General features: G+C 41.0%; 1 protein-coding gene across 1 annotated transcript in view; it reads left to right on the top strand.

Moving 5' to 3' along the window:
- The window catches only part of sash3 (SAM and SH3 domain containing 3), a 64,343-nt gene extending 43,742 nt beyond the window's left edge, over positions 1 to 20,601 (top strand). The window contains exons 6-8 of the mRNA XM_063060745.1: positions 5,233 to 5,439; positions 10,203 to 10,356; positions 16,853 to 20,601. Of these exons, the coding sequence (XP_062916815.1) occupies positions 5,233 to 5,439; positions 10,203 to 10,356; positions 16,853 to 17,031 (540 nt within the window). The 3' untranslated portion in view covers positions 17,032 to 20,601. The remainder of the gene's footprint in view (positions 1 to 5,232; positions 5,440 to 10,202; positions 10,357 to 16,852) is intronic.
- Positions 20,602 to 21,596: the final 995 nt, after the last annotated feature.

The following is a 21,596-nucleotide window of genomic DNA, read 5'->3' as shown; positions in this document are numbered from 1 at the left end:
GTACAAAATTACTGGATATCTTCTTAATGTACAGTACTTCTTACTCTTCCGAACTGGGATAGATTGCAGCCTGTAATTTCCCTTTTAAGGATGTATTTTTGGGCCAACTGCATGATCTGGAGCTTCTACGATCTCTGGGGGTCTTGGTCTGGAGTGCAACCCTGGCCATCGCTGGGGCTGAGCACTGAGTCAATTCCTGATGGTGGAATACAAACCTGTGGTCATCTCCTTTACTCCGCGCCAATTAAAGTGACGAAAACGAGAGTGGAAATTGAACAGGTGTTCAGTGCCGTCTGTTTGTGCTTGACCGGTCTCCCTCTTGCTGCTGACAGCAGAAGGTGCAGGAGTCTTGGGCCCCAAGCCTCAAGGTTCGATCTCCTTGGCGGCTTGTCGCTCGTGGTTATAGACTCACTTTCGGCTGTGGTTTCACATTTAATGGCCTTAGTGCTGAATGCGCTTTACTATTTGTGCAATTTGAACAGCGCCAAACTGACTAACTCAGTGGCTCTGGCTACGGACATCGCCTCCTGGATTGGCTTTACTTGCCTCAGGGCCTCGTAGCTGTGGACTCTCTTTTGGGGACTCTACAGTTTGATGTTTAATGTACTATGTGTTATTTGTTCACTTCTTGCCATTTGCACAATGTTTTTTTCACACATCTGATGGTCTTGTTGTGTGGGGGTTTCCTTTAAATGGGTTCTATGGTGTTTCTTTGTTTTGTGGTGGTCTGCAAGAAGACAAATCTCGAGGTTGCTTGTTAGAATGGGTTACAGGGATAAATTGGCCTGTACACTATCAAAGGGTACCACATTTTGTCTGGAGTTCCTGATTTAATCACTGAATCACAGAATAAGTAGAAATACCGAAGTAGGCTATTAGGCTCAAGATGAATATCAAGACCTAACTACTCATCTTGTCTGTTGCCAAGATGGCACCAAGCTGCAGACTCTTTCATGGCTCAAGCTAAGTTCTTTTTTTTAAAGCTTCGTAGGGATGGTTTTGGGGAGGGAGACGGTGTCATGATTCAGGTTAAGTTTAGGGACAAAAACATGAGGGAATTGGAGGACAGGCCAGAGTCTAAGCCTCCAATGTAAGCTTCCATCATGAGTAAAACTAGAGTCTGAAGCCTAATTTTTGGGGTCCTGTTATCGGCAAGGCTGATGCTCAAGACCGAGAGTTCGGGTCCTCATCATCATCATCATCATCTGAAGTCCTCCATCAACACTGAAGACCAAAACCCAAAGGTCAATCAGAAGTCCAGATCAAAACTTGAAGATCAATTGTTAGTCCAGATCAAAGCCCAAAGGTTGACTGGGAGTCCAGATCAAAGCTCAAATGTCGATTAGAAGTCCAGCAGTCGAGACTTGATGGCCTGAGTCTGTAACTCTCTGAGTTCGCCTGGAAAGTTGGGGCTTAGTGTCTGTGAATCCACGTGTTCGCTGGAAGCTAGAGGCCAAAGACTGCCTGTCCTTGGGTTAGGAGACTGTATACGTGCATGGGTGTGAGTGTGGGAGGAAAAGGGATTGCTTTGCTGTTGTTGCTTTGTTGCCTGTTGTGTTCTGTGTTGTTCTACTGAGCATTGTAGACATGCTCTGTTGGTGCCGGACTGTGTGGCCATTCTTGAGGGCTGACCCCGGCACACTCTTGTGTGTGTTGGTTGTTAAGATAAATGATACCCTTTCACTGTATGTTTTGATGTACATTTGATAAAGAAATCTGAATCATGTTTCATATCCACTTGATCTTTTTTGCTGATCTTTTATTTCATGTCCCCAATTTTTGATCGCAGTTCCAATGCAAGTTTCTCTCCATCTAATCTGTAATAACTGTCTTGACCTCTGTCATGTCCCCTCACAATGTTCTCAGTTCCATGAAGAACTACCCCAACTTTTCTAGACTATATAGCTAAAGTCTCTCATTCTTGGAAGTGTTTCAGTAAATGCCTTCTGTATCCTTCCAGAATACTCATCTTTCTGAAAGTGTGCTAGCTAGAATTGGATGCAATGTTCCATTTGTAGTCAAACCAGTATTTTATAATGGTTTGCTGTGCTGTTGTACTCCATCCCTCTAGTCAAAAGCCCCAAGTTATTGCATGTACTTTCTCAAGCTGAGCTGTAACTTCCAATGAAATATGCATCATGATCTCCTTGTTTTTATACATCAAAGTTGCTGGTGAACGCAGCAGGCCAAGCAGCATCTATAGGAAGAGGCGCAGTCGACGTTTCAATCCCTTACTCACTCTTCCTTCAGTTAGTCCTGACGAAGGGTCTCGGCCTGAAACGTCGATTGCGCCTCTTCCTATAGATGCTGCTTGGCCTGCTGCGTTCACCAGCAACTTTGATGTATGTTGCTTGAATTTTCAGCATCTGCAGAATTCCTGTTGTCCTTGTTTTTATACCTTGTTTAGAAGTGTGTCTTTTAGGCAGCATCATCCCTTTACATTCATCCTGCCAAAATACAAAACTTTATCTTCCTCAGCATTAAATGTCAACACCTTGTTGTCGATTACTATGTATCTCACGGATTACTATGCCTCTAAGTTATATATCATCTACAGATTTGGAAGTTGCATCCTATGTAGTCACATCCAAATCATTGGCATGTATTTGGTCAAGCTTGAGTATATTCAAACATCTGCACTATCCTGATGGTCGGATAAACAACCCTTAATTACCATTGCTTCCTAGTACTTAACAGATGTTCCTTCTATGCTCTTTGGGCCCCTCTTATTCCAAGGCATTCAACCATGATGACCAGCTTATTAGGCTGCTTCATATCAAACGTCTTTGGCAATCAAAATGTACATAAACATATTTCCCTCATCGATCCTGTCAAAGCAAAATGATCCAGTTAGTTGGATGCAATTTGTCTTTAACAAAATGCATGTTGGTTTTGTCAATTCAATCCACACTTGTCCAAATGACTACACCTATGCATATTACTGTTTCTAGAACTTTCTCCCCAAGAGGAAGAAATGAGTGATCCACAGCTGTTCAGATTATTCATAATCCTTTTTTTTTCTGCAATGGTGACTGCAATAGTCCAACTCACAGGAACAAATCCGCAATCTACAGACACCCGAAATATTATGGCCAATGCCTCTACTTTTACAGGAATGATACAGGCATGGTTAGAGGATTGACTGATTGGTAGGAGGCAGCAAGTGGGAATAAAAGGATCCTTTTCTGGTTGGCTGCCAGTGACTAGTGGTGTTTCGCAGGGATCAGTATTAGGACTACTACTTTTTATGCTGTATGTCAGTGTTTTAGATGACGGAATAGATAGCTTTGTTGCCAGGTTTGTAGATTGGTGGAGGGGCAGGTAGTGTTGAGGAACCAGGAAACCACAGACAGACTTAGACAGATTAGGAGAATGGGCAAAAGAGTGGCAAATGAAATATGATGTTGGAAAATGCATGGTCATTCACTTTGGTAGAAGAAATAAATGTGCAGACTATTTTCTAAATGAGGAGAAAATCCAAAAATCTGAGGTGCAAAGGGTCTTGGGATTCCTTGTACAAAACACCCTAAAGGTTAACTTGCCATTGAGTCAGTGGTGAGAAAAGCAAATGCCACATTTGCATTTATTTCAAGAGGTCTAGAATACAAGAGCAGGGATGTGATGCTGAGGCTTTATAAAGCCACTAGTGAGGCCTCACCTTGTGATCATTTTTGGGCTCCTCATCTAAGAAAAGATGTGCTGGCATTAGAGAGGATTCAGAGAAGATTCACAAGGATGATTCCAGAAATGAAAGGGTTATCATATGAGGAACATTAGATAGCTCTGGGTCTGTACTCACTGAAATTTAAAAGGATGAAGGGGGATCTCATTGAAACCTTTTGAATGTTGAAAGGTCTTGCAGAGTAAATGTGGAAAGGATGTTTCCCATGATGGGGGAGTCTAGGACAAGAGGGCACAGCCTCAAGATAGAGGGGTGTCCATTTAAAACAGAAATGTGGAGAAATTTCTTTAACCAAACAGCGGTGAATTTGTTACCACAGACAGCTGTGGGGACCAGGTCATTGGGTGTATTAAGGACAGAGCTTGATAGGTTCTTGATTGGATATGGCATCAAAGGATGCAGGAAGAAGGGTGGGGAGTAGGGCTGAGGAGGGATAAAAAAAGGATCGGCCATGATTGAAAGGCAGAGCAGACTCGATGGGCCAAATGGTCCAATTCTGCTCCTATATCTTATGATCTTTACTCACCACAGTAACATTGGATGTCTCCCACCTAGGCCAGTTTATCCAAATTAAGTGTAACTGAGTTTTCTTCTGACTCCTTTAGTCCACTCAGAATGTAAATCGTATCATCCTTTGCAGAGTCTCCAGCTTTATCTTCTTCCTTGGCGAAGACTCAGCTATGCTCTTTGTCAACATATTCAAATTTTCTTTGATTAGCCCCATTTCTCTTCTTAAAACCCTTTTCCAATTAAATATTCACATTATGATATAATAATTGATTCATTTTTACCTCTCTCTTACACACACACACACACACAGAGTTTTTCTTTTTCCTTTATTAGCTGTCCCCCAGGTATTCCGTAAAAATTCTAGTATTAGTAAATTGGCATCAGCCATTTTCTCGGCTTAATTTTTAATCTTCCTTCTTTTGGTTATTCATTGAGTACAGCTTCAAGGCCCTGCTCTTCCCCCAAAGCAGAGTACATTGGAATTGATTTATTATTGTCACACATTCCGAGATACAGTGAGAAGCATGTGTTGCACCTCTTCGCACAGTGCACAGTGCACGAAGTCAGAACAGGGCAAGCAATAACGATGGATTTTTCAGAGCTGCAGAGAAAGTGCAGTGCAGGTGAACAATACGGTGCAAGTTCATAATGAGGTACTTAGTGATATTCTGTTGCTAAGGTTTCTTCATTTTATATGCCTCCCATTATTCAATTATGTTTGTGTCCATCAAGATTTGGTCCCAATTACTTTAAGATCCATAGTTTAGATTATTTGAAAACATATCTAAGACTGAGCACGGATGGAAAGTACCTGCCCTGACCAGACTGCACAACAGTTTTATGTCTGACAGTCTCAGAACAGCTCTGCTCATTTGGAAATTTAGTAGTACTCTCTTGTGTGAAGATTTGAATAGATAGATTATAACACAGAAAATAAACAATCATTGGAAGTGATGGGACTAATTCTCTCTTGAAAGTTTAGACAGGTATGATGGCTAACCTTATTCTATTTGTCTAATTTATTTTCTATTTGCTAACAGAAAGGAGATATTATAGACATAATTGAGAAACCTCCAGTAGGGACATGGACTGGCAGGTTGAAAAACAAAGTAGGATCCTTTAAATTTATTTACGTGGATATCCTACCAAATGAAGAAGAACAACCTCGGAAATCAAGGTTGTTCAACAAGAGCAAAAGGCCAAAGCCTAAGAACCTGCAAGAGCTATTGGACAGAATTAATCTACAGGTGAGATGTGTTACACTGTTAATATCAGAGAATGCACGGGTTTAACGTTATAAAACTGTACTGCCCAGGGAAAATTTTAGTAGCCTAAGTTAAAAGGCAGCCCTTAAGTGGCAACTGAAATGTTCAGCAAATGCACATTCCATTTTCTGTAACGTTAACAGCAAATACACAGGCTTTCTGAATCTTGTGATTAAAACTCAGATGAGAATGATGAAAGGTAAATCGTACGGTTCATTTAAAGTTAGACCTGCCTCATCAATTATTCAGAGTTGTGATGTCCATTGGTATTATGGATAGAAGTTAGAAATGGACATCCTTTATTGAAGTTAGACAGCAGTCTACACAACCATGTATTAGAAGTCATACATTCGAACTTTATATTATAAATAGAAGATGCAACATTTTCTCCATGTTTCAGCAGTGAAGCATAACTGCACTGTGAACCATTGATAAAATGCACTTACAGCAAGTTACTTCCCCAGGCTATTCTGACAGCACTACCAAACTCTCAGTTTCTACCACATGAGAACACCACTGCCTGCAGGCTCTATTCCAGATCACACACCATACAGACCTAGAAATAGTCACAATTGATGTAACGATGTATGCATGGATAAACTCAGCTTGACCTGTCAGAAGGCTCAGGCACTCATATCAGCTACACCAGAAAATAGCCCTGAGAAGACCACCAGATAGACATATGTACGTTACTAGTGATTGTTGAAAAGCCTACCATCCTCAATATATTCCCTCTGGATACTTCAAGGTCCAATTTGATACAAAGAAAGGAAAAAAAAACAATCACCTGAGACTCATCCACCTATCGGCATGCTGGTGGGTTGTCAGCAGTAACGCAAGAAGCTGCCTGTGATGAGTGGACATGGGGGTTGTCACTCAGGCTGTCCACATACTGATGCAAGGCAATTTCAAACATTCATTCATCAAGTGTGCCTATCAGTTCCTGTCCTGTCAGAGCTAAAACAAGTTACTACCCAGCATCAAGTATTCTCCAGAAAACGTGAAACAAAATTTTAAAAATCATATAATTCTATTAAAGAAAAGAAAGAGTTAACAATATAGAAGGTTGTTGAACAATCACGCAGATGTCTTTGTGTGTCTGGAAACACTAAACATTTCTATTTTTATGACTCAATACGGAGGAAACCCAAGGCTTCAATAAATGTTGGAATAGGCAGCTTAGATCTCTGGTCTGATGGTTAGTGACCTCTGGGATTTTGGAGATCAAGACGACCCCACCATCAACTATTCCAATTGCCTCCCAGTGACAGATTCAACTACCAAGTGAGAAGGCAGTTGAGTATGTAGGTAGTGCAATCAATGACACCTGATCCATTAATATTCACATTGCAGTTCTTTAATGTGGTGGTTATAGTTGAAAATGCATCTGTTCATGGTGTAGACATGAAAATACCTTGCTGTGACTGCTCAAGGAAACTGATTAAACTTCCATTCCGAGTAACACTGAAGCTGGTTACGTTATTCCAACCATTGCTCTGAATTACATGATAAGGAATGGAACCTGGAACTGCTGGTGTGTATAGCTCCGTACAGAGTACCCAGTTCATGTCTACACTCATTGCTAGATCTGAACTCTATACTCCGTTCTGTTCCAAAGTACTATCCTAAAAACAGTTGTGGAAAGATGATGGGAGCCTTTTACTCGTTTTCTTGTTTTCAACATGTTGAGAGTGGGGTACTTCTCTTGCATGTGCAGTTTTCATTCCCAAAGTAAATCAAGTATTATATCATATTAAAATACTCGAAGAAGTTCTAAAAGATCATAAATTAGCCTTTCTCTATATAGTCAATCATTTTTAAAAAGAGCCCAGATTCAATATTTTCAGGCGGAAATGACATATTTTTCCCTCTCCAAATCAAATTGCAACAAATAGCTTTTCAAGTCGAAACCTTACATCATTTAAGAGGACAAGTATTCTAACATGCAATTTTTTAAACAATGAAGTAAGAAATACTGTAAATATTTTGCACACCAAACAGCATCTGGGGAGAGGGAGACAGTTCATATTTCAAACTTGTGATCTTGGAGCAGAACCACTGAGTATGTAAAGGGATACGAGGAAGTACAAGGAAAAGGAATTAGCAGAGATTGCTGCAGCTGAAAATTTAAGAGTTGGTCAATATGAGAGGGACTGAAGCAGGTGCTCTCCTGAAAATTCATGGACAGTTACTCAAATAATAATGACAGAACTGATACTGAATTTAGTGGCATCAAATGAAAGAGGAATTCAGGTTAGGAAGCTGGCAGAACTTACTTTCTTTGAAAATTTCTATGGAATCTATAATATCAGACTAAACTGCTGGAATCAAGAGATTTAATATTGCATTGACCAGACAGTCACCAATGACTGTTCTCCTTCAGTAGGATATTTAAGTGACAAGCTAAAAATCTTGCTTTCAACAGTAGCTAGGATCTATAAATCAATGCCAAAGTGATACATAGAAATAAATATTTAGAATTAATCACTGTTATTTATTTTTTTTCAATTTTTATGGTGACCTAGAAATTCATTCTGTATCATTGAGACAGAGAGTAGGATTGCAAATTTTAGGACTTCACACGCATCATTGGGCAAGTTGTCCATATCTTCTCATCGTCTTTTAGTGTCAAACTGGAATGTGGAATAAGATACTTGTCAAATTCAAGGAGGGTTTGGTAATTTTCCCAGATTTGTGAGTGGAAAAAAAATTAAGTTACTTTAAATGAGATTCTAAATTTAAAGCATTCCTATAAGCTTCAGGGGGGTGTCAAAACAAAAGGCTGTCAAGATTCTAATTTGTTGGCATTCATAATGCATTCTCATTTAGTCCAAATCAATTGCAATTCAGTGGTTCTTAAACAGAGAAGATGCAACTTGTGTTGCAGGCCTCTGTCTGGTATGCAATAAATAGATACGGCAAATCAAACCACATTCAAAGCTCTGAGTTTTCCCATTATTTATTGAAAGAAATTTCTATCGATCTGGTATGGGTTATCTCACATCAAGTGTAATAAACAAGAGATGGTGGATTGTTAAGAGAAATGATAATGATTGGCCTATCATCATCAAACTTATGAAACTTGACTTGTATTCAGACGGCACCCAGGACAGCTTGTAGATAAGAAATCGGAATGGATCATTGATAGAACTTTGCAGATTCCAGAGGCAAGTGTGAACATGGGAAGAGATATTGTGGGTGATATTGTTTTGGCTACAACTGGATACAAGGATGGAATCAAGCAAGAAATGAAACTGTTACACACAAACATGGAAAGCAGGAAAGATATTAGACGATGACATAAAGAAGGAATTGCTCTGCTAGAGTTAGTATTGGTGTGATGGGCCAAATGGCTTTCACCTGTGCTTTACTAAGTATATGCAGCTGTGTTTTCAGCCTCGAGGGAATATCATCCTAAAATCTCTCTACTTCTCCCTTAAAGTGTTGCTGGCAGTCTAATTCTTTGGTCAAGCCTTTGGTTATCTATCCTACTACTCCTTCCCATGGCTCAGTAGCAACATGCAACAAGTGTTCTTCTTTAGATAAGCTCGTTTAAAAAAAATAAAAATAAGAAAAATAAAATACCAATACTGTACCTGATGCACAAGAGAAAAAAAACACAAATCATGCAAACAATTGAAGCGAATAACAACATTCCCAACCAAAATTGATTCCTCTGATCCAAACCCCAGAGCAGCCCGCTGTAGGCCCAAAGCCTCGCTTACCAGATTATCATATTAGCGGGCACAAAGCCCAGCAGCCGGGGCAGTCTTCATAGCCTCAGCACCATACAGAGAGGAGTGAACGAGCAAAATCAGCTCTCACCCCAGGTCCCAACACCCTATCTTTTCAATCTGTCTGGGCTGGCATTTAAATTGACCAAACAGCAGAACAGCAAGAGGCTCTCTCTCACAGCTCGCTGGGAGAGAGGAATGAACATCGTGGAGAGCAAGCGGAATTGGCTCTCACCTCTGATCTGTGCCGGCATTTAAATTGTGTAAACAGTGAACTATACCTTGCACTAGGACCCGGTGCAGCAAGAGGATCCAGGGCTAAACCACACCACCCAGAGACTCACTCTGTGCCCAAATTTTGCTGCCCAGCCCAAAGCAGCTCTCAAACTTTTCAAATCAGCTTGGTGCCCAGAGTGATCCAACCTCGCATCCCGGTCAGTTGTATGGGCACCAAATCTCCTCTGCCCAGGCCCTGACTCCTCTACTTGGCACCCAGAGTGATCCATCCTCGCACCCAGGCCTGTTGTACAGGCATCGGAACTCCATCTGCATTGACTCTGCAACGCACCATCTCAGTTCATTCCCCATAATCGCCTAGCCATCACTGGCCCCTTCCCTGTCATTTTGTTCACAGATTATCTGCGAACCAGCTTCCCTTGCTAAACCAAAACAAAAAGAGACTACTCCTTCAGTCACTGTGTATAGCTTTTGCATCAAATTATTTTAGCATAAAAGTCATTACACTGGCAAAGCATTTTGTGTAATACAATATGAAAAGATGCTTTTTGCTGCAAGTATCTTATCCTGAAACCACTAGGATTTTTAATGACATTTTATTCTGACATATAATTACTAGCATGTTATATTGAATAAAAAATGGTTCATTTCTCCAGGTCATGTGATTTGAGGCCCAATCATTTTTAACAGAGATATGTTTGGTTGAAAAGCCTGGATTGCTGATGCACTCCACAGCATTAAGCGTTATTAAAAAGTGTTTTTTTCCCTCTACAGCAAGAGCTTACGTCCACTTTGCTGTTAAATGGCTACCAGACTCTGGATGACTTTAAAGAACTGAAGGAAACGCACCTGAATGAACTGAATATCCTGGACCCTGAGCAGAGAGCCAAATTGCTCACAGCTGCTGAACTACTCATGGACTATGACAGTAGGTTGATTTCTTTGTCTAGTAATACACCAAGAACCAAAGCAAATCAGTGAAAACACCAACCCATGGAAGCTCTATTAGCTGCTACAATGGAAATCTGCGGAAAATAGAGCTTCTCCCCACTCCCAACAACTCTTCCTGGGCAAAAGAAAGATTGAGGGTTTTGGTTCAGACGGATTATTTTAAAATGTAAAAAAAACAAATTAAGAGACTTAGCTAATAAAAAGCACGTTTTTCTTTTAAAAATTAAATGTTCTTGAAAATAACATTGGTAGTTGAAGCCTGGCTGGTATCTTTAACCAAGTACTTGCCTTTCTTATCAAAGGCAAAATATTTGGCAGTGAATCCAAGCAAGGTTTACTCATCAATCATTTTGCCTATTGGATGAAAAATCAAAACACTTATTTTAACAGGTTACAGGCTATCCCATAACTAACGTCCAACTTGTAGACTCACCTACAGATGAACAATCATCCATATTTAAATAATATTAAGTCTAAAGTGAATACATACATTAATTCCTGTGAATGGTGGTATTGGATTCCTTCCTCCGATTTCATTAATTGTTCTTTCTTGTCTGTTTTGATGCCATTTGTTACAATATATACAGAGCTGTATATATAGTTACCATATTGAGTGATTTTATGTATATTTTGACTTGTGGACAAAATCGATCAATGGACATCTGTTAAAACAGAACAGTTCATGACTTGAAGACAGCCTGCTCGTTAAGATATATTCAACTCATGCAAGTCATCAGACAGATTATCAAATAATGTCCAGGCCAAGCAAGATTTTTCCTTGCTTCACTCCTGTAGAATTAGGTAGCATGCCTGCAGGGTTAGTTCTTTGTTCAGGGTGTCAGATGTGGGAATCCTGGGAGACCTCCAGCCTCCCTGATGGCCACATCTGTGCCAGGTGCACCGAGATGCAGCTCCTCAGAGACCATGTTAAGGATCTGGAGCTGCAGCTCGATGACCTACTGCTTGTCAGGGAAAGTGAAGAGGTGATGGACAGGAGCTACAGGGAGGGAGTCATCCCTAGGCTACAGGGGTCAGAAAACTGGGTGACTGTCAGGAGAGGGAAGGAAAATGCCCGGAGAGTGGAGAACACCCCTGTGGCTGCCCCCCTCAGCAACAAACATCTTGTTTTGGATGCTGTTGAGGGGGATGACCTGACAGGGGATGGCCACGGTGACCGGGTCTCTGGCACTGAGCCTGGCGCTGTTGTGCAGGAGGGAAGGAGGGAGAAGAGGAATGCAGTAGTCATAGGGGATTCCATAGTCAAGGGATCAGACAGGAGATTCTGTGAGCCTGATAGAGATACCCGCATGGTGTGTTGCCTCCCAGGTGCCAGGGTACGGGATGTCTCGGATCAGGTCCAGAATATTCTGAAGGGAGAGGGTGTGAGCAGCCAGCTGTCTTGGTACATGTTGGTACCAATGACATAGATAGGAGAAGGGAGGAGGCTGAGAGACTGGTGCAGGGGGCGGGGCTTCAGATTCTTGGATCATTGGGATCTCTTCTGGGGGAAGTATGACCTTTTCAAAAAGGACAGGTTACACCGGAACCCGAAGGGGACCAATATCCTGATGGGAGGGTTTAATAGACCTGTTAGGGAGGGTTTAAACTAATTTGGCAGGGGAATGGGAACCAGAGTGGTAGAGCAGAGGAGGGGGAAAACAGAAATAAATCTAAGATAGTGAGCAGTAAAGATGTCAGGAAGGACAGGCAGGTGATGGGGCAAATTTGCAGCCATTGGGATGAGTTGCAGTGCAATAAAGTTGCAGTGAAGTCAAAGCAAAAAGTACCAAATACTGGACTTAAGGTGTTATACTTAAATGCATGCAGCATAAGGAATAAGGTGGATGATCTTGTCGTACAGCTACAGATTGGCAGGTATGATATTATGGCCATCACTGAGACGTGGCTAAAGGATGCATGTCTCTGGGAGCTGAACATCCAAGGATACATGGTGTATCGGAAGGATAGGAAGGTAGGCAGAGGGGGTGGCGTGGCTTTATTGGTAAGAAATGATATTCAATCATTAGAAAGAGGTGACATAGGATCGGAAGGTGCGGAATCTTTATGGGTTGAGCTAAGAAATCGCAGGGGTAAAAGGACCCTGATGGCAGTTATATACAGGCCTCCTAACAGCTGCAGTGATGTGGACTACAAGTTACAACAGGAAATAGAAAAGGCTTGTCAGAAGGGAAGTGTTATGATAATTGTGGGGGATTTTAACATGCAAGTGGATTGGGAAAATCAGGTTGGCACTGGATCTCGAGAGAGAATTTGTAGAATGTCTATGAGATGGCTTTTTAGAACAGCTTGTTGTTGAGCCCACTAGGGGATTGGCTGTACTGGATTGGGTATTGTGTAATGAACCGGAGATGATTAGAGAGATTGAGGTTAAGGAACCCTTAGGAGGCAGTGATCATAACATGATTGAGTTCACTGTGAAATTTGAAAAAGAGATGCCAAAATCCAATGTGCCAGTATTTCAGTGCAGTAAAGGAAATTACAGTGGCATGAGAGAGGAACTGGCGAAAGCTGACTGGAAAGGGACACTGTTGGGAAGGACGGCAGAGCAGCAGTGGCTGGAGTTTATGTGAGAAGAGAGGAAAGTGCAAGACAGGTATATTCCAAAAAAGAAGAAATTTTCAAATGGAAAAAGGATGCAACCGTGGCTGACAAGAGAAGTCAAAGCCAAAGTTAAAGCAAAGGAGAGGGCATACAAGGAAGCAAAAATTAGTGAGAAGTTAGGATTGGGAAGTCTTTAAAAGCTTACGAAAGGAAACTAAGAAGGTCATTAAGAGGGAAAAGATGAACTATGAAAGGAAGCTAGCAAATAATATCAAAGAGGATACTAAAAGCTTTTTCAAGTATATAAAGAGTAAAAGACAGGTGACAGTAGATATAGGACCAATAGAAAATGATGCTGGAGAAATAGCGGAGGAACTGAACAAGTATTTTGCATCAGTCTTCACTGAGGAAGACATCAGAAGTATACTGGATACTCAAGGGTGGCAGGGAAGAGAAGTGTGCGCAGTCACAATTATGACAGAGAAAGTACTCAGGAAGGGTAGATAAATCTCCTGAACCAGATGGAATGCACCCTCGTGTTCGGAAGGAAGTAGCTGTGGAGATTACGGAGGCATTAGCAATGATCTTTTAAAAGTCAATAGATTCTGGCATGGTTTCAGAGGGCTGGAAGATTGCAAATGTCGCTCTGCTATTTAGGAAGGAGTTAAGGAAGCAAAAAAGAAATTATAGACCTGTCAGCTTGATATCGGTGGTTGGAAGTTGTTGGAGTCCATTGTCAAGGATGAGGTTACGGAGTACCTGGAGGCATATGACAATATAGGTAGAACTCAGCATGGTTTCCTTAAAGGAAAATCCTGCCTGACAAACCTATTGCAATTTTTTGAGGAAATTACAAGTAGGCTAGACAAGGGAGATGCAGTGGATGTTGTGTATTTGGATGTTCAGAAGACCTTTGACAAGGTGCTGTACATGAGGCTGCTAAACAAGATAAGAGCCCATGGAATTACAGGGAAGTTACATACGTGGATAGAGCATTGGCTGATTGGCAGGAAACAGAGAGTGGGAATAAAGGGATCCTATTCTGGTTGGCTGCCGGTTACCAATGGTGTTCCACAGGGGTCAGTGTTGGGGCCGCTTCTTTTTACGTTGTACATCAACGACTTGGATTATGGAATAGATGGTTTTGTGGCTAAGTTTGCTGATGATACAAAGATAGGTGGAGGGGCCAGTAGTGCTGAGGAAACAGAGAGTCTGCAGAGAGCAACACACATCAAAGGTGCTGGTGAATGCAGCAGGCCAGGCAGCATCTCTAGGAAGAGGTACAGTCAACGTTTCAGTCTCGGCCTGAAACATCGACTGTACCTCTTCCTAGAGAAGCTGCCTGGCCTGCTGCGTTCACCAGCACCTTTGATGTGTGTTGCTTGAATTTCCAGCATCTGCAGAATTCCTGTAGTCTGCAGAGAGACTTGGATAAGATTGGGAGAATGGGCAAAGAAGTGGCAAATGAAATACAATGTTGTAAAGTGTATGGTTATGCACTTTGGCAGAAGAAATAAATGGGCAGACTATTATTTAGATGGGGAAAGAATTCAAACTTCTGAGATGCAACGGGACTTGGGAGTCCTCGTACAGGATACCCTTAAGGTTAACCTCCAGGTTGAGTCGGTGGTGAAGAAGGCGAATGCAATGTTGGCATTCATTTCTAGAGGAGTAGAGTATAGGAGCAGGGATGTGATGTTGAGGCTCTGTAAGGCACTGGTAAGACCTCACGGAGTAGTGTGTGCAGTTTTGGGCTCCTTATTTCAGAAAGAGTGTGCTGACATTGGAGAGGGTTCAGAGAAGATTCACCAGGATGATTCTGGGAATGAGAGGGTTAACATAAGAGGAACGTTTGACCACTCTTGGACTGTATTCCTTGGAGTTTAGAAGAATGAGGGGGGACCTCATAGAAACATTTCGAATGTTGAAAGGCATGGACAGAGTGGATTTGGCAAAGTTGTTTCCCATGATGGGGGAGTCTAGTACGAGAGGGCATGGCTTAAGGATTGAAGGGCGCCCATTCAGAACAGAGATGCGAAGAAATTTTTTTAGCCAGAGGGTGGTGAACCTATGGAATTTGTTGCCACGGGCAACAGTGGAGGCCAAGTCATTGGGTGTATTTAAGGCAGAGATTGATAGGTATCTGAGTAGCCAGGGCATCAAAGGTTATGGTGAGAAGGCGGGGGAGTGGGACTAAATGGGAGAATGGATCAGCTCATGATAAAATGGCAGAGCAGACTCGATGGGCCGAATGGCTGACTTCTGCTTCTTTGTCTTCTGGTCTTATGGTTATGGAAACAATCGAGAGAGTGAACGATAGGAGTAAAAATGAAGGAGGATCCATAATCATGCAGCTGGCTTTTACACATTGACATTTCTGAACACTCATAAATATACTGTATTTTTTCCAATAACTCTCCAATCTTAGATTGATCAACAGCACAGGAGGAAAATGAATTTTAGATTAATATATTTCACATCCATTAAATTAATGGCATCAGGAAAATCCAAGTAGTAGGATCATGCATTCAGTAAAGAAACTGAATGGCCTGTTTTCACTTCCTTTCATTGAGAAAAGAATTTTGACCAGAACATTGCAAAGCTGCCTGATATAACCATAGTAGCCTTATATCCACTGAAGTTAGTCCATCAGGACCTGGTTTTGACATCTTATAGTTGTAGCAGAATTTAATTCTTTAGTGCTGCATTGAATTCTTAGCTTGAATTGTGTACTTAACTCCTAAAGTGAAGCTTAAGCCAAGAATTCATTAGCTCCGGAACAAAAGTAGTCGATGCTTTGCCAAGCTGGCACAGGCATAGCATCTTTGCACACAATATCAGTAGCCACTGATTTATAATAGGTTTAAATTCAAGTCGAATCTGGCATAGATGCATACTTACTTTTACATTAAAGTAGGCATTGGATTCCAAAGTTCATATTAAATAAGTGTCTTCATGAAAGGAACATTATCCAGAAGATCTGAACAGGTTTCATCCCAAGTTAAAGCCAGTATTAAATTGTACATTACCCAATGCTTTCTCGATGCTGGCACGTTTGGAAATAGAAACACACAATACAAGAGAACTTTGCCTTCATGCCGGCTCTTTGAACGATCTGCCAAATTAAGTCCAGCCCCCACACTTAGCCCAGAATAACAGCCATTAATTTACAGATAAAAAGGGACGTACAAATACTTGTGTATTTTTAGATTACAAAAGTACAAGGATCTTTTACTTTAATGTTCCACTTCAAAATCAGAGTTCTTTTCACAATGTTGTAAAACATTTTTTCCCAGTGAGATTTTAAACCAAGTGGCAATATTTAAAATGCCATGTATAAACTCTTGGAAGCCGTCACATTTTTTTCCTATGTATTAACCTGTGTGGTGTTGATACATTCTAAGCATTTGCAACTGACACATCAGTGGTAAATATTATGCTCATTTTGTATCTGCCACTTAATGGAGCTAATTAGATCAGATTGTTTTAAATCTGACACTGCTGCAATTTGATCAAGGATGACAGTAGTGGGCTACAGCTAAGAGAAAGAATACCTCTTTTGGAAGGGTCTCGGCCCGAAAGGTCGACTGTACCTCTTCCTAGAGATGCTGCCTGGCCTGCTGCGTTCACCAGCAACCTTTATGTGTGTTGCTTGAAATTCCAGCATCTGCAGATTTCCTCATGTACACCTCTTTAAACATGAGATAGAACAACAATAAAGTACTGCAGACTTTTTAACAAGGCAGTTATATGGGAAATCTTTAGTACAAGTTGTGCAGAAGAGGATTGTTTAATGAATACATTTGCATTGTTGAAATTACATACCATAAGGATCATGTTAGCCTCTTGGCCAACAATTTAGACTAGCTACCAAGTTACTATGGTTTATATGGTTGGTGTGTTCTTTACAGCAGGAATCGAGACAGAAGAACAGGAAGAGAATACTGATGAACAATGCTCAAGCTCAGCTCCACTGTGTGATATTCCACGGGACTCAGGATGCTATGAAAGTTCTGAGAACTTGGAGAGTACACAAGAAGATTCAGAGTTAAGCGTCACAGCGGAGCAGCTGCCTCCTGTTGAAAACTGAGCCACATCATTCAACCATTGGTACAACAGACTCCTGACATGTAGGGCTTAAAGAATGCAAAGCACAGTAGCTTGAAAACAGCAATAACTCTTTTATATCAAGCCGCAACATGCCACATCATAATTGATGAGTACTGTGAATTGGAAAGCATCTTTTTTTGTTTGGTGTTTATTCTATACTGTCCTGCACAATATTCAGCTTTAGAAAGTTAGGGAAAGGAATATTGTGTGGGAATTTGTGAAATACAAATCTTATGCATGTTCCAGGATCTAATTAGGGTCCTGTTCTCTGGGGATTAAAGGACTGACAGAAGTGGCCGTTCATTGCCAGGTAGCACTTTGTCCACACACATTTGCTCACATGTTATAATCATTGATACTTCTTTAGAGTCAGCTCAATCCATAAAATACTTAAGGTGTAAGGATAATTTCAAAATTCTTCTGTTGTTCATAGACCCAAAATTTATGGGTAAAATGCCAACAATGCTTTGATACACACAGCTAGTGGATGAAAAATTATGATGGCTATCTTCAGATTTTCTATAAACTCTTCCCTTAAAGATAATATACGTCTGGTATTATGCATGAAAAAATGCTCTCTTGGTGGTAGGTGCAATTGTATGAAGGTGATTAGCAAGGTACAGTTCAGGAATGACTTTATTACCACTTTGAAGTTCAATTGTGTTTTCTATGAAGATTTGGTACTTGTGCAAACCGGACTCTGAAATTTAATTTTTTTTTACACATGTCTGTAGCTTAATTTTATATTTTTCTACTTAATTTTTGAACTGGTGTATACTTTAATTTCAATAAAGCATTTACTTAAGATTGGAAAAAATTTTTAAAAGTTGATAATTTGCAATATATTATTGGTCCATTTAAAATATTAGCAAGTAGATGGATTGGAAGAAATGGAAGAAAAAGATGATATAGCTTCTCAAACCTGCTCTGCCATTTTATGAGAAAATGGCTAAACCTATACGTTTTCCATGCTCCTGTCTTTCAGTATGTAATGCAAAACATCCTCTTGTATGCAATGCCAGAGTACCTATTTGCTGTAGTGTGGATAATTTCTCCTCATCTTAGTTCTAAAAGACCAATCACTTTTATCCTAATTTGTAAACCCATCAGGCTGAGACAATCTATCACAACATCTGCCCTGTAAACCTCTTCAATATCTTGATAATTTCAATGATATCATCCATTTCTTCTAATTTGGTGTAAATTATACTAACATAAGAAGACTTGGGCAATTTTTGTCCAATAAACAGCATAAAATCTGGCCAGTCAAGCTTGTTTTCTTCTCTTTGGATCATTCTCTGTCCAGGAATCAATATAGTAAACCAGCATTAAACCATTTCTAAAACAAAGTACATTACCTTCTTCAGATAGAGACCTAAACTGCATACAGTATTCCAGATCTGGTCTGAACAAGGATTTGCTTGAACAAGGTACTAAGAGATCGTTTAGTTCGTGGAACCTTACGGGAAAGCAAGCAAAAACAGCTCCAAACTGAAGCACCACTCACATTAAAAGAACAGTTGAAATTGCTGTATCAATGAAAGCAACACTGAGAAACACAAACAACAGGAATTCTGCAGATGCTGGAAATTCAAGCAACACACATCAAAGTTGCTGGTGAACGCAGCAGGCCAGGCAGCATCTCTAGGAAGAGGTGCAGTTGACGTTTCAGGCCGAGACCCTTCGTCAGGACTGAGAAACACAATTGGGTTGCAGTCAAGAATAAAAGTGAGCATGAATGAAATTGCAGCATCTGAACAGAATCTGCCTGGCTAAACATATTGAGTTACCATTGTGACAGGAACTCGCATACACCAGACCTACACAGGTTTAAGAGTGAAATTTGCAGAAAATTCAACAAAGCAAGACCAAATACAAAAAGCATGTTTGCAGACAAAAGTAAATGGACTGCACAGGGAAGAGGAAAAAAAACTAAAAATTCTAATTGCAGCTTCAGTCGGAGCACTAATCTACATGCTGTTGATGGAAAAATCTGATGATGATGAGAGTGACACAGGACTGGATAGCCTTAAGGTTCCCCACATGACAAATGACAATAGACAAGCAATATGGCTTACAACAGAACTGGATGGCAAATTAATTAAAATGGAACTGGACACTGATTCATCTGTTTCAGTCATTCCACAAATTGAGTTTGAATAGCGTTTCAAAGATACTGACCTGAAGCCTGCAGATGCCAACTAAGAACTTACAGTGGAGAAAAGATAACTCCCATGGGAATGACATTCATAACTGTGAAAAGCACCAACCTTCAAGCCATTTTGGACTTGTATGTGGTTAAAACAGGAGGGCCAGCATTGTGGGGCCATGATTGGATGAGACAACTGCAATTTGATTGAAGATCCATTCACAATTTGCATGCCTCATGCTCTGCAATAGAGTCAACTGAAAGTGAATTATGAAAGGTACTGGATGATGCCAGCACAGTGTTCAAGGATGGCATTGGAAAACTCAAACATATCAAAGGGTAAAATAGTGTTAAATGAAAATGTCACAACCACGTTTCACAAAGCCTGTCTGGTTCCTTATACTATCCATGATAAAGCAGCCAGTGAGCTTGACCACATGGAGGCTGAAGGAATTCTTTTCAAGGTTGAGTGGAGGCCATGGGCAACACCAGTGGTTCCAGTAGCCAAGAAGGATGAACCTGCCAGGATCTGTGGTTATTTTAAGGTCACCATCAACCCAGTACTGAACGTAGGTCGATACCCTCTGACCACTATAGAAGCTATTTTTGCAAATCTTTCTGGAGGATAACACTTCAGCAAAGTGGACTTATCTGAGGTCTACCAACAGATGGAAATGGAAGAAGATTCAAAGTGTTTCTCACCATAACCACTTACAAAGGGTTTATCAGTATAATGGGCTTATTTTTGGGGTAGCATCTGCACTCCAGCAGAAAGCCATGGACAAGGGGCTGCAAGGCTGCCCAAGTGCTCAGTGTTGCCTGGATGACATCATTGTTACCAGTAACAATGACAAGGAGCATCTCCAAAACCTCAAGGCAGGGTTAAAAACATTAGACGGTTATGGGCTTAGAGCATGACGCAACAAGTGGGATTTTTTTAAACCAAAGAAGGTACAGGAATCTCAAGACTCACACCACCAAGGTCAGGAACAGTTATTACCCTTCAACCAACTGTCTCCTGAACCAAAGGGGATAACTTCATTTGCCCATCACCAAACTGTTCCCACAACCTGTGGACTCACTTTCAAGGTCTCTTCCTCTCATGTTCTCAATATTTATTGCTTATTTATTATTGTATTTGCAGTTTATTGTCTTTTGCACACTTGTTGTACTAATGCAGCTCTTCATTGATTCCATTATCATTATTGGATTTATTGAGTATGACCACAAGAAACTGAATCTCAGGGTTGTATATGGTGACTTTGATAATAAATTTATTTTGAACAAATTTATTTTGTCTATTGTGCCCCACCCCTTGAACTCATTACTACAGATCAGGAAGAAATGGCAATGGACAAAGCAGACTGAGGTGGCTTTCCAAAAGGCAAAGTAAATGGAGATATCAGACACTGTGCTCACACATTATGACCTTCATTCAGTGAGACTTGCCCGTGATACCTCATCTTATGGTCCAGGTGCAGTCACATCACAGGCTATGAGTGATGGAAGTAAATGACCCATTGCCTTTGCATTAAATTCTCTTACCACTGCAGAGAAAAATTATGCACAGATTGACAGAGAGGCCTTGAGTCTGGTTTGGGGTGTGTAAAACATTTCAACCAGTATTTGCATGAGAGAGGGTTTACTCTCATTTCTGATTATCGATGACTTGTGTCCATTTCCAATCCACAGAATGGTTATTCACCAACAGCAGCAGCCTGTATGCAGCACTGGGCTCTGTTTCTTGGGGGACACAATCACAAATGGAAAGTCTCCCTTTTTTGGCAGACTTGATCAAAGGGAAACCAGAAAAGACCCCACACAGTCTCAAGTCAACATGGTAACCCAAAATGGCTGGAATGTGCGGCAGAAACTCCAGGTCTTCCACTTATATCAGCACTTGGATGAACTTGCCCTTGACGGGGGTTGCCTTCTGCGGAGATTAAAAGATGTTGTACTATCCAAGCTGAGAGCTAAAGTGTTGGAGGAGCGAAACATGGGTAATCTAGGCATGGTCAAAATGAAAGCATTGACTCAAAGCTTTGTCTGGTGGCTGTTTGAAATGCCAACATGTCCAGAAGATGCCAAGAGCAACACCTCTCCATCCCTGGGAATGGCCAGCATTGCCTTGGAGGAGGATTCATGTAGATCTTGCCAGACCATTCATAGGCACAAGTGTCTTGGTAGTAATCAATACAGCTACAAAGGGCCAGAAGTGTTCCAAATAACCTCCATGACAGCTTCACACACTGTTGATGTGTTGAGGAACCACTTCTCAAGGACTAGTGTTCCAGAACACTTAGTCAGTGACAATGGACCACTATAGTGGAACAGTTTCAGTCATTCCTGAAAATGAATACAAGAAGACACATTACATTTGCACTGTACCATCCAGC

The sequence above is a fragment of the Mobula hypostoma genome, chromosome 10 (assembly GCF_963921235.1).
Source record: "Mobula hypostoma chromosome 10, sMobHyp1.1, whole genome shotgun sequence".
Taxonomy (NCBI): Eukaryota; Metazoa; Chordata; class Chondrichthyes; order Myliobatiformes; family Myliobatidae; genus Mobula; species Mobula hypostoma.
Note: the sequence above shows the minus strand (reverse complement) of the source record. Positions and strands in the feature narration are given on the sequence as shown.